General features: G+C 42.0%; 1 protein-coding gene across 1 annotated transcript in view; it reads right to left on the bottom strand.

Annotated features, from left to right (window-relative positions):
• The window catches only part of NUF2 (NUF2, NDC80 kinetochore complex component), a 41,168-nt gene that overhangs the window by 30,212 nt on the left and 140 nt on the right, over positions 1-10,816 (bottom strand). The window contains exons 2-3 of the mRNA XM_014516916.2: positions 10,654-10,782; positions 3,296-3,370 (exon numbers count right to left, since the gene is read on the bottom strand). Coding sequence (XP_014372402.2) covers positions 3,296-3,370; positions 10,654-10,773 — 195 coding nt within the window. The 5' untranslated portion in view covers positions 10,774-10,782. The remainder of the gene's footprint in view (positions 1-3,295; positions 3,371-10,653; positions 10,783-10,816) is intronic.

Below are 10,816 nucleotides of genomic sequence, written 5' to 3'. Positions count from 1 at the left end.
CTTTCCCTTGTGCCTCCTGCAGCAAAATGCTGAAAATCAAGCAGTGAGACTGGGGGGGTACAGTATCATGGGTCTGTGATACCATCTCTCTAAAGTTGCAAAATTAAAATAATGAATGAAAGCTTGCCTAGTTAATGTATTGGAAGCAAGAACTATTTACACAGACAATTTAAAATTCCACAAAAGAAAAAAAAACAACATCACCTCCTGAATGCTTTAGAACAGGGGTAGGCAATTATTTGGGCCTGAGGGCCACTTAGGGAGTTTTTGTGAGCTGTCACAGGCTAGGGCAGCACCCCCTACCCCAACAAAACTCCAGAGCTCTGCTGCATGCTCAGCAGAGTGGCCGAGATGGGGCCACAGATGAGCAAGAAGCAGCATTCGCAAGCAGGACAGGCAAGCAGGGCCGGGATTGTAGGACTGTGACAGTGCAGGGCCAAGACCCAGGGCAGAGGCACGATCCACTCCCCCCACACGCCTATGATGAGTGCCAGCTCCGCAGGCACAGGCATGCGGGGACCAGATCATGGCTCTGCCCCACGGCCGGCCCCACACTGTCACCATCCCATGATCCCGAGGCCTCCATGGTGACCGGCCAGGACCAGCATGAGAAGGGCGCACGACTGGGCGGACAGGATGGGGCTGCAGGTGGGTAGGGAGCAGTGTTTGGGAGCAAGATAGGCAAGTGGAACCAGTGCCTGGGACAGAGCCATGATCAACTCCTGGCACATACCTGCCCACAGAACTGGCTCCCGTTGCAGGGATATGCGGGCAGCAGATCATGGCTCTTCCCTGATCCTGCACTGTCACCACCCCATGATCCTGCCCTGCCTGCCCATTCCACTCCCAGACACCGCTCCACACCCACCTGCGGCCCCATCCCATCCAGCCAGCAGATCGCGCCCTACCCACACAGATCCCGCCTTCAGCAGTGGGTGTGGGGCAGATAGGAAGGGGTGACTGGGCAGCAGGAGCAGGGGTGGGGTCAGTGGCTGCAGCAGCCAGAAGAAGCTGCTGCCTCTAAGGCTGCCAGGAAGCTAGTCCAGGTGCTGTGCCACCCTGGCCCTACTGCATGCCCCGAGCCTGGGCCAAGTGGTACCAAGGGAGCCACTACAGGCTGGACAAAATCCCTTGGCAGGTCAGGTCTGGCCCACAAGTCATATTCTGCCCATCTCTGCTTTAGGAGGATTGAAAGAAATGCAATTAACTATGGTAGACTAATAACAGAGGTTAGGAAAAGTGAGAGTACTAAAATGAAGCAATAGATTATAGCATACAAACACTTCAGATTAGAATGGGGTCTAAATAAAAGCACAAACCTGTAATTAATAAGCAAATTGAAGCTTACTTCAAATGAATGTAGCACATCCTCAACATTTGCAAAGGATATTAGAATATTTTTAAGCACCTCCATTACATTCTTTCATTCAACTGTAACAGAGCACCAGCTTCACTGTAGCTAAGGTTGAGCCCTATACAGATACTGGGTAGAGTTAGTGACCCAAAGTCAGACTCACTTAATCAAGGGGCTCCAAACAATGTTCCACAAAGCTGTGCCAGTCCTCCAAAACTCCTTTGTGCATACCTGTGCTCTACTCCTCCTAAACTAATTCTCATTTGCTTAGGCTTTATTTCAGCTAATTCAAGGCATCCCAGCCCTTTCAGGGAACTTATAATGAAGAATAATACATGCTTAAAGAAGGATAAAGGACCTACATGCACCCTGGCTATGGCTCTGTTAAAGAAGATGATAGCCTGGAAGCTTTTCCACATTAACAAAGTCCTATATTGGGGTGTCAAACATATGGTCTGCAGAACACATCTGCCCTACAGAGCCATATCATCCAGCCCCCAGTGCTACCCATGGGTGCCCATTCCAGCTTACATCCCAGTGGCGGAGTCGCTGCTGTGAGCAGCACAGCCTCAGTGTGACCACATGGAATAGCCCTGCAGCAGCTGGAGCCAGACTGTACTATATACAGTGCACACTCCAGATCCACAATTCAGAGCCAGCCTGTGGGTCCAGTCTGGCCCACAGACTGCCCGCATGCCACTCACCCAACCCACAGAGGTAGATGAGTTTGACATCCCTGCTCTATGTGAAGATGCTGTGTTCATTCAAACTGACCATTCTTCCCCACACCCTGATCCTTGTGTTGTCCATCTGAGTCCCTACACTTAGCAGTTTTCAGACAGCCCATGATGGACTATTTCTTGCTCTTTCTCCGCATTCTGCAGGGACTCCTAGAAATTCTACCCTGAAACTCAAATCTCTGGTTTAAGAGGTCACACACAGACTCGGCTTTTAGTTAAAAGTACTGTCAAGGGAATTGCTTTAGTCAAACAGGAGGATGAGAGACCTGAGATAATGCAAGCCTGTTTCTTAAACAGAGGAACTGATCTAAGGGAAGTCAGTCATAGGAACCGTTGGTCAAGGATTCCCAAGATATAGCCTCAAATTTGCTCATAACATTTCAGATTCTTAAACATTTTTGGTACAAAGTGAGGGAATACAGAAGATCAAAGTAGTGAAGTGAAATGGGTGGGGGTGAGTTGGAGCAGTCTCAGGATATGATGTTTAACCAAAAGGAAGATTGAGGCAGATAGGCTTGGACCTAACGCCAGGAGTATAAGTGGAGATGAATGGTTGAGTGGCTTAAACCAGGCATGGGAAGAAATTATGTGTGGGCTGATTGGCAGAAGGAATGAGGGAAATTAAGGGCAGAGGCAAATTCTTCTCTGCCATTTGAAAGCAGTGAAACCTTCCCATCCCACCACCTCACAGTGCCAGACAATGAAAGGAGATGCCGCTCATTAGGAGCCCAATAAAATTTCACTAACACTAAAAAACAGCTGCCCAGTGTTTTGTGAGCAAGTAAAATAGTGCATAGTTTTAAATAAGTAAGTGAGAAATCAGTTTTCCATTTTCCCAGATTATTAATCCACATGACTAATTTGTGCTCCTTTTTCAATCTGTCTGTATTTAACATGGATTTATCTAGTGAAAAAAGGGTGAAACCAAAATACAGAAGATTGAGACAGACAAAGCCTTGCCTATGCTTCCAGTTCTAGCAAGTGTGAAATCAGCTACATCTAAATACTGTGGATTAAAGTTAAGATACCATAAGATTTTCAGGCACATCCTCCTACACCATACAAAATGCTAACTGAATGAACTCAGTTAAACTACAGAAGCCAACATCTTAATCACTGTCATTCACCATCATTCAAGAAACAAGCTTCCTCTTCACATTTTTTTTTTTGCACTCAGGTGCACACACTACCATACACTTACCATGTAGAAGTGCTCAAGACGAATCCCATATACGTTCTGCAGGACTCTCATGAAAATCATGTGCAATACTTCAGGCTACATGTTGAAGAAAGAACATTTATTCCTGGTAATTAGAAGTTTGACTAACACCAAGTGACTCACTAATTTAAGAAAGGGTAGACCACCAGTACCTAGCCTTCCCAGTTATTTACAGAACACAGAATACATTGTTAACTAGTGATGTTCTGCCTTTAGCACAAGATTAATTTCACTGCATGAAGAATACCCACATATTTGCACTGCAACCTCTCTCCTGTAACTGCAACAAGCAATAACCAGCCCAGCCAAGTGTAATCTTAATCCGTACACCTACAGCCCTATCATGTTTGTAATTGTTCAGTTATAACTAAGGCAATTTTATTAATGGAATTTTCAAGCCTGAGCGACATCAAAAATCTGCAAAACACTTGTCATGCTGAGAATTTAAGTGAAGACTTGGCAGCCTGCTCTGACAAGGAGCCCTGTATAAAGCCACTGAGAGGCAAGGATTTTGCGACTGGGCCAACTGTAGAGCCGAGGGAGCCACTGGATAAGTTTTTGGGCATCAGATGCTCTTATTCAGGTTCCTCAATACCTTAAAGCTTCCCCAGCAACCCCAGACACATACTTGGTCCAATAAAAGATACTGGAAAAACCCCTCACCTCTCATGTGTCTCCTGGACCACCACAGCTACAATGCTCCAACCCTACCCAAAACATCACATCACTCATTTAGAGTGAAGGCAGGCATTACACTTGGACCATACCAAGGGCACCTAAAATGAGAGCGTCCACATGTTAAAGCTCATTAACTCGTATTAAGTGCCCTCGGAGCATCTCAGAGTTACACCATTTCAGATGAGGATTAACTCATAAAAACATAAGAATTGCCATTTACTGGGTCAGGTCATAGGTCCACCTTGCCGAGTACTCTGCTCAGTGTCTCCCTGTGGTGCACTTGTTTTGAACCTATGACATCACTCCCATCCCCATTTTCTCTTTAGTCACCTCCCCAAAATCAATTGGGGTATTCCCACTAGCCCCATGTCACACAGGGGCAGAGGGGATGCTGAAAGGGAGAGCAAACCCTGTCTGACCAGGGTTTTTCTCCCGGCCACTGCTCCTCTTGTTGAGCCCCAGCTCAAGTCTGGGATCGTGTCTGGTATGTAAAGGCCAATAAAGATATCAGGGGTGAAAGTATAAAGAAGATTTATTGTTAGCAATATAAGGTGTAAGCGGGATAATTTTATGTAATAAGCACATAGATTTTTAATTTTAAGCATTTTTTATATAGGAGTATTGGACCTTTATAAACATTTTTGTTTGTTAATTGGTTATAAGGGAGTGATGTAAGGAGTTTTTTATTGAGTATGTCTCTATACCTGTGTTTTAGCTATGTATTTTATTTATATATATGTATGTTTTATTAGCATTTTTTTTTTATCTAGGGGCGTGATTTTTAGTATTTAAATTAGCTCTTTGCCCTAGTCCTCTGATTTTGTTTTTGTTTTTAAGCCTCTTTTATCTAAGACTGTCTCTTCTTTATTATTGTAGATGGGCATTAGTTATATAACAGAGACTTTTGCTTGGGCTTTGTATAGTGGTTTTTAGGTCAAACCTGACATTCCCCTCTTTGGAGCATTTTTAATTATTTTTATTATAATTGCTCTATTTAATTTGTTTTAACACAAATCTAGTATTTTTAGGTTTTTTTGTTTGTAAAATTATTTGATTTATTTTAGGCTTGAAGATAGATAAGAAGACAAGTAAACATTGTATATAGCAACAGATTATAATTTTTATAACACAAAATAAAACAACTATATTAAATAACTGTTTTAACCATCTAAAATTGGGAAGCCAGGAAGTTAACCAGGACAAGTTTAAGCTAGATGATTTTTTAAATGTCTGTGTTAATTGTTGTAAGGCACCAATTTTGTCTTTAATTAGTATAGAATTATCAGTGAGGTTGAAACAGCACTTTTTTTTTTAAAAGTTTTATATTTAAGATTGTGTTGTAACAAGAGATAATTAATAGCGGCTTTATTTTTTAAGACAGAGTTTTTTTATTGTTTTTGTTTAGCATTTAGGGCTGAGAGCGCTCGGGATGTAGCATTTAGTCTTTTTGTTAAAATATAGGCTATTGTATTAAGATTTTTGTTATTATTTATAGCAAGACCCGGAACTTTTATTATAGATGCAGCTAATGCTATGTATTTTTAGATAATAGTCCGGGGGAATTATTTTTGTCACAATCAGCCGTGAGAGCAGTGTATGCTCGTTTAAACCTCCCACCAAGAGGGGTTTGTTTAGTGTGTATTAGGTCAGATTTTTTTGGAAGAGCTGTAGTTATCTGGGCAATGGTGTATGGTCCCCCAGTAGCATTTGCTGGAAGGTATGAATATATTATTTTTTTGCAGGCCAGAAACCATCCTCGAGGAAGGATGGTAATGTGTGTATATATAGGATATTTGATTGGTCTTGTTATAAAGAATTTTTTTTATTTTGGTTTAATTTAAAGTAATTATTAGTATAATTAATTATTAGGAAACATTTGGAAGTATTAGTTGTTGTCTGAACCTGTATGGAAAACATGTTTTTGTTTTTTAAAATAGTTTTTTATGTATATATATTTTGATATGTATTTTTTTTTTTTAATATTTTTTAGTATAGTATAATTTTGTAAAATTTTTAAAGGGGTTGGTACTGTGATTAAGCATGAGGTAAAAACCAGGTGAGCATTGATCCCTCCCGCTAAGCAGAAGTCCGTTTTATTTAAAATTTTTTGGGCCAGATAAATCTAGACATTTTTTTGAGGGTTAAATTTTTGTTGTAAAAGGGTTTGTTTTTTTTATGAGTAGGAGTGGACAGATCAGGGTGCCCCACAATAAAACCTTGAATAATTTTATAATAAGGCTTGTAAAACTTAATTAAAGATTGATAAATTATTTAAAGTTGTTTTTTTTTAATAGGAATTTTAAGTTTTTTATTGGCTCCCCCTTCCACTGTTCTTTGTCTCTGGTCTCGGAGTCTGTAGGGGTTTTTTTTTTTGGCTTTAGGCAACTGGAATGTATTTAAGTTTTGATTTTTTTGAGCTTTGCGGCCGTCGGGGTTGTTAGAAATACCCTATATGGGCCTTTGTTTATATTTTTTTAGTTTATTTGAGCACCTTTTTATTATCTTGTGTAGCTTTATATAGAGGTTTTGTAATAACCTTAAAATCTGGAATTTAAATCTTGTAAAAATCTATTGTATCTAAGAATCTTTGTAGTTGTCTCTTCGTTTTTGGGGGTGTTAGCCGGCATATAGCTTTTTTTCTTTCAGGCAACAGGGCTCTCTGACCAGGCTGTAATTTAAATCTCAGGTATATTATCTTTTGGGAAATGGGCTGTATTTTATTTTTGGACATCCGGTATCTTTTCTGTCTCAGAAAATTAAGGAGGCAAATTGTTCCTTCCAAGCAGCTTGTTTTAGTGGTGGCTGTTAAAAGCAAGTTATTTATATATTGCAAGAGAGCACAGGACAGTGGCAGGTTTTGTTTTTGTAGATTTTTGCTTAATGCAGTGCCGAATAGGGTTGGGCTGTTTTTAAACCCTTGGGGTAAGACAGTCCAGCAAAACTGAGTCTTGATGTTAGTATCTGGGTCTTTTTATTTAAATGCAAATATTTTTTGAGATCCCCTCTCTACCGGTATATAGAAGAAAGCATCTTTTAAATCAATAACCGTAAACTAGTTATGATTTGGATTTAAGGCAGACAACAGGGTGTATGGGTTAGGAACCACAGGGTATATATTTATAATCATTTTATTTATAGCTCTCAAGTCTTGAACGAAACGATATTTATTATTTTTAGGCTTCTTCACAGGCAAGATGGGTGTGTTAAAAGCTGATGTGCATTTATGGAGAAGGCCATATTTTAGGAACCGTTTAATTAACGGCTTTAGTTTTTTTTTTGGCTTTTATCTGCATTGGATATTGTTTTATATATGGAGGCTGGGCCCCTAGCAAAAGTTGAATCTTTATAGGGTCAGCATTTTTAGCCTTCCCGGGTCGGTGACCTGCCCATACCCATGGAACAACAGCATCGAGCAGGGTTTGAGGAATATCTGGTGTATTTTCCTCTCGGAGAAGGCCGAGAAGGCAAGCCTGTAAATGCCACCCCTTTTCAGAAGGCACTGTTAAAAACATTTGCACATCCTGGAACGACAACGTAGCTTGTAGTTTATAGAGGAGGTTTTTTTTTTTAAAAGGGGAACAGGGTAGTCTGGCATGTATAAAAATTGATGGGTGATTTCGGCCTGCCCAAGATTATAGGTCATTGGCTGTAGAAAGGGTCGTGTTATTGTCTTTTTTGTAACCCCTATTATCGGCACAGTTTTTTTATTTAAAGGTTTTAGTTTTTGAGTTAAGATAGAATGGGTAGCACCTGTACCGACGAGAAAATCTATCAATTCATCTTTGTTTTTTAGTTGTATTTTAATTAGAGGCTCGTCAGGGGACACTGGGATCTGGGTTATCTTTTTTTTGGGGGCCTCCGGTCCCCTTTAATTTGAATCCCTTTTAAAAGCGAACAATCTACTGCTCTTTTTTTTTTTTTAACCTTCCCCAACTTTCTGATAGGGGCATTTTTGTTTTTAATGTTTTTTTTGTTTGTAATAGGCATATTGATCTTTCTCTAATGGACCCCGTCTCTGAGGCTGTCTCCGGGATCCCTCATTTCTAGGTTTTCCCGTGATTGTAGCTGCCACTAGGGCTGCCTGTATTTTTATCTTTTTTTTTTTAACCACTTTTTTGGTTAGTAAATATTTGGTAAGCAATGTCTACTAGTTGGGAAATAGGCATACCTGTTGTTTTGTCTGTCTTCTGCAATTTTTTTTTAATGTCTGGTGTACTCTGACCTATAAAAATCATATTTACCATGCGAGCGTTCGATGCATCTTCTGGGTCCTCACGAGTGTATTGTCTGAAAGTAGTGTAAATTTTTTTTAAGAAAGCACTCGGGGTCTCATTTGTTTTTTGTCGGACTTTATATATTTTATTGAGATTCTGGGGTTTTTTTATAGCATCTCTCAATCTTTGGAGGATATATTCTCAATAGGCACGGATAGAGGTCATATCTTGGTCTGGTTTTTAATTTGGCTCTTGGGTGGGGACATGATTGTCCCTATTTTTTTGTAAGTTTTTTGCGATAATTTCCTTTTCCACGTATTTATGGGCTTTGTCTATTATCATTCTCCTCTCCTCTGGTGTCAACAGGATATCTAAAAGAGACTGAACATCTGCCCAGGTTGGGTTATGGGTTTTGAAAATTATTTTAAACAGGTTTTGTATTTTTTTAGGATCTTCTCTCAAGCTGGGGGTATTGTTTTGTCAATTATACAAATCTGATGTAGTGAAAGGAATGTGTATAAAGGTTTGACGGTAGGTTGGCTCCCCGTCATCTTCGAGAGGCCCAGGTACCACTTGTTCTCTTAGGGGAAATATCTCATTTTCCTTCCCACGGCCAGCATCAGATTTTTTGCGATGTTTTCCCTTAACCCCGGAGTCTGCTTTTAACTGTATTTTTTATCTATCTCCCGGGGTTATATCAGGAGAAGTCGGGGAATCTGGAGATTGCCAAGCACCTGACGGCCAGGGTTGGTGCTGTTTTCGATTTTTAGGTCGGGGTGTGTTTTTGCCAAGCACCTGACGGCCAGGGTTGGTGTTCTTTCAGATTTCTAGGTCGGGGAGTGTTTTCAATCTCCCCCTCAGGGGGGGAAGAAGCAGGAAGAGCAGATGCCAACGAGGAATCAGATGAATCAGGAGAAGGAGGGGGAAGAGGAAGAGAATATGGTAAAGGCAACAGAGGGGGAAGAGCCTCCGGCTCCGGACAGTCCAGGACAGGATTTACAGTTGGTCAAGCCACAGCCATCTCACAGACCCCAACCCCCAATTTATATTTTTTTAAAACCTTTTTATCTCTACAAAGAGACATGAACGCTTGTGCATATATCAATTCCTCCCATTTACCATTTTGCCGGCAGAACAAAATCAATTGTAAGATGGTATTATAATTAACACTTTTTTCCCCGAGGCCAATGTTCTTGATCATCTAGCTGATAGCGTGGCCACGCAGTTTCATAGAAGAATTTAGCTTTCTTCTTAGTCATAGGATCCCCACCAAATTCTGCCCAATGTCCCAATACACAAGAGAGGGGGGTATATTTTTTAACCTTATTGTTAATAGTATCTATCTCAGGGCTGCCTTCCCGGTCCTGAATGTCCGACTTACCTGGGATCCAGGGATCTGTTCTTAGTCCTCGTCCTCACAGGGGAAAAATCACTGGTCTTGGACTCGGGCCAGACATGACATTTGATAAGGAGGAGCCGTGTCTGGTCATCAGTTAGTCCGGGCAAAGTTATCTAAGGCGGTCCCATCTGGGTCGCCAAAAACTGTTGAGCCCCAGCTCAAGTCTGGGATCGTGCCCGGTATGCAAAGACCAATAAAGATACCAGGGGTGAAAGTATAAAGAAGATTTATTGCTAGCAATACAAGGTGTAAGCGGAATAATTTTATGTAACAAGCACACAGATTCTTAATTTTAAGCATCTTTTATACAGGAGTATTGGACCTTTATAAGCATTTTTGTTTGTTAATTGGTTATAAGGGAGTGACGCAAGGAGTTCTTTACTGAGCATGTCTCTATACCTGTGTTTTAGCTATGTATCTCATTTCCATACATGTATGTTTCATTAGCATACTTTCTCCCCACCTAGGGGTGTGAATCTTAATATTTAAATCAGCTCTTTGCCCTAGTCCTCTGATTTTGTTTTTAAGCCTCTTTTATCTAAGACTGTCTCTTCTTTATTATTATAAATAGACATTAATTATATAACAAAAACTTTTGCTTGGGCTTTATATAATGGTTTTTAGGTCAAACCTGACACTCTCTCCTGCCACTACTCTCTCCCGTGGGGTCTCCAGCACTTAAGGTGTACGAAGCCCTGATGCAGAGGCTGTGCCCCTCACCCCCGTGCTCAATAGCTCTCCCCGGCTGCACACAGCCTCTGTCTTGCTCCCCACCGCCTGTCAGAGCAGACCGCCCAGCCTCCCCTTCCTTCTCAGCATGACCAGTGTTTTGCAGACTTTGATGCTACTTAGCCATGAAAGTTGCCCGAGCCAACTGAGCCCTGCTCCCCAGCGCCTGGCATGGCAGCTTCAGCCGGCTCCTCCAGCAATGGGCAGTCCTCCGGCACCCCAGCATGCCAAGCCCCTTGTAAGCACCAGTCCGCGCCACCACCGCAGACCCCGGCGCGTCCCAGGCAGGGGCCCCCCCGCCCCGCCCCGCCCCACCTCACCTTGGGGTTGGGGAACAGGTCGCTCTTGACGAGGTTCTTGGCCTCGGCGCCGGCCAGCACCTGGTTGCGAAGGTGCGTGAGGAGGTCGTTGGGGCCGTAGCGGGGAAAGGTCAGGTCCATCCTGCCGCTCTGCAGGCAGGACAAGCAGCCCCGCCGGGCCGGG

This window comes from Alligator sinensis, unplaced genomic scaffold (assembly GCF_000455745.1).
Source record: "Alligator sinensis unplaced genomic scaffold, ASM45574v1 scaffold31_1, whole genome shotgun sequence".
In the NCBI taxonomy this organism is placed as follows: Eukaryota; Metazoa; Chordata; order Crocodylia; family Alligatoridae; genus Alligator; species Alligator sinensis.
The sequence above is the reverse complement of the archived record's forward strand: the minus strand, read 5'-3'. Positions and strand labels throughout refer to the sequence as shown.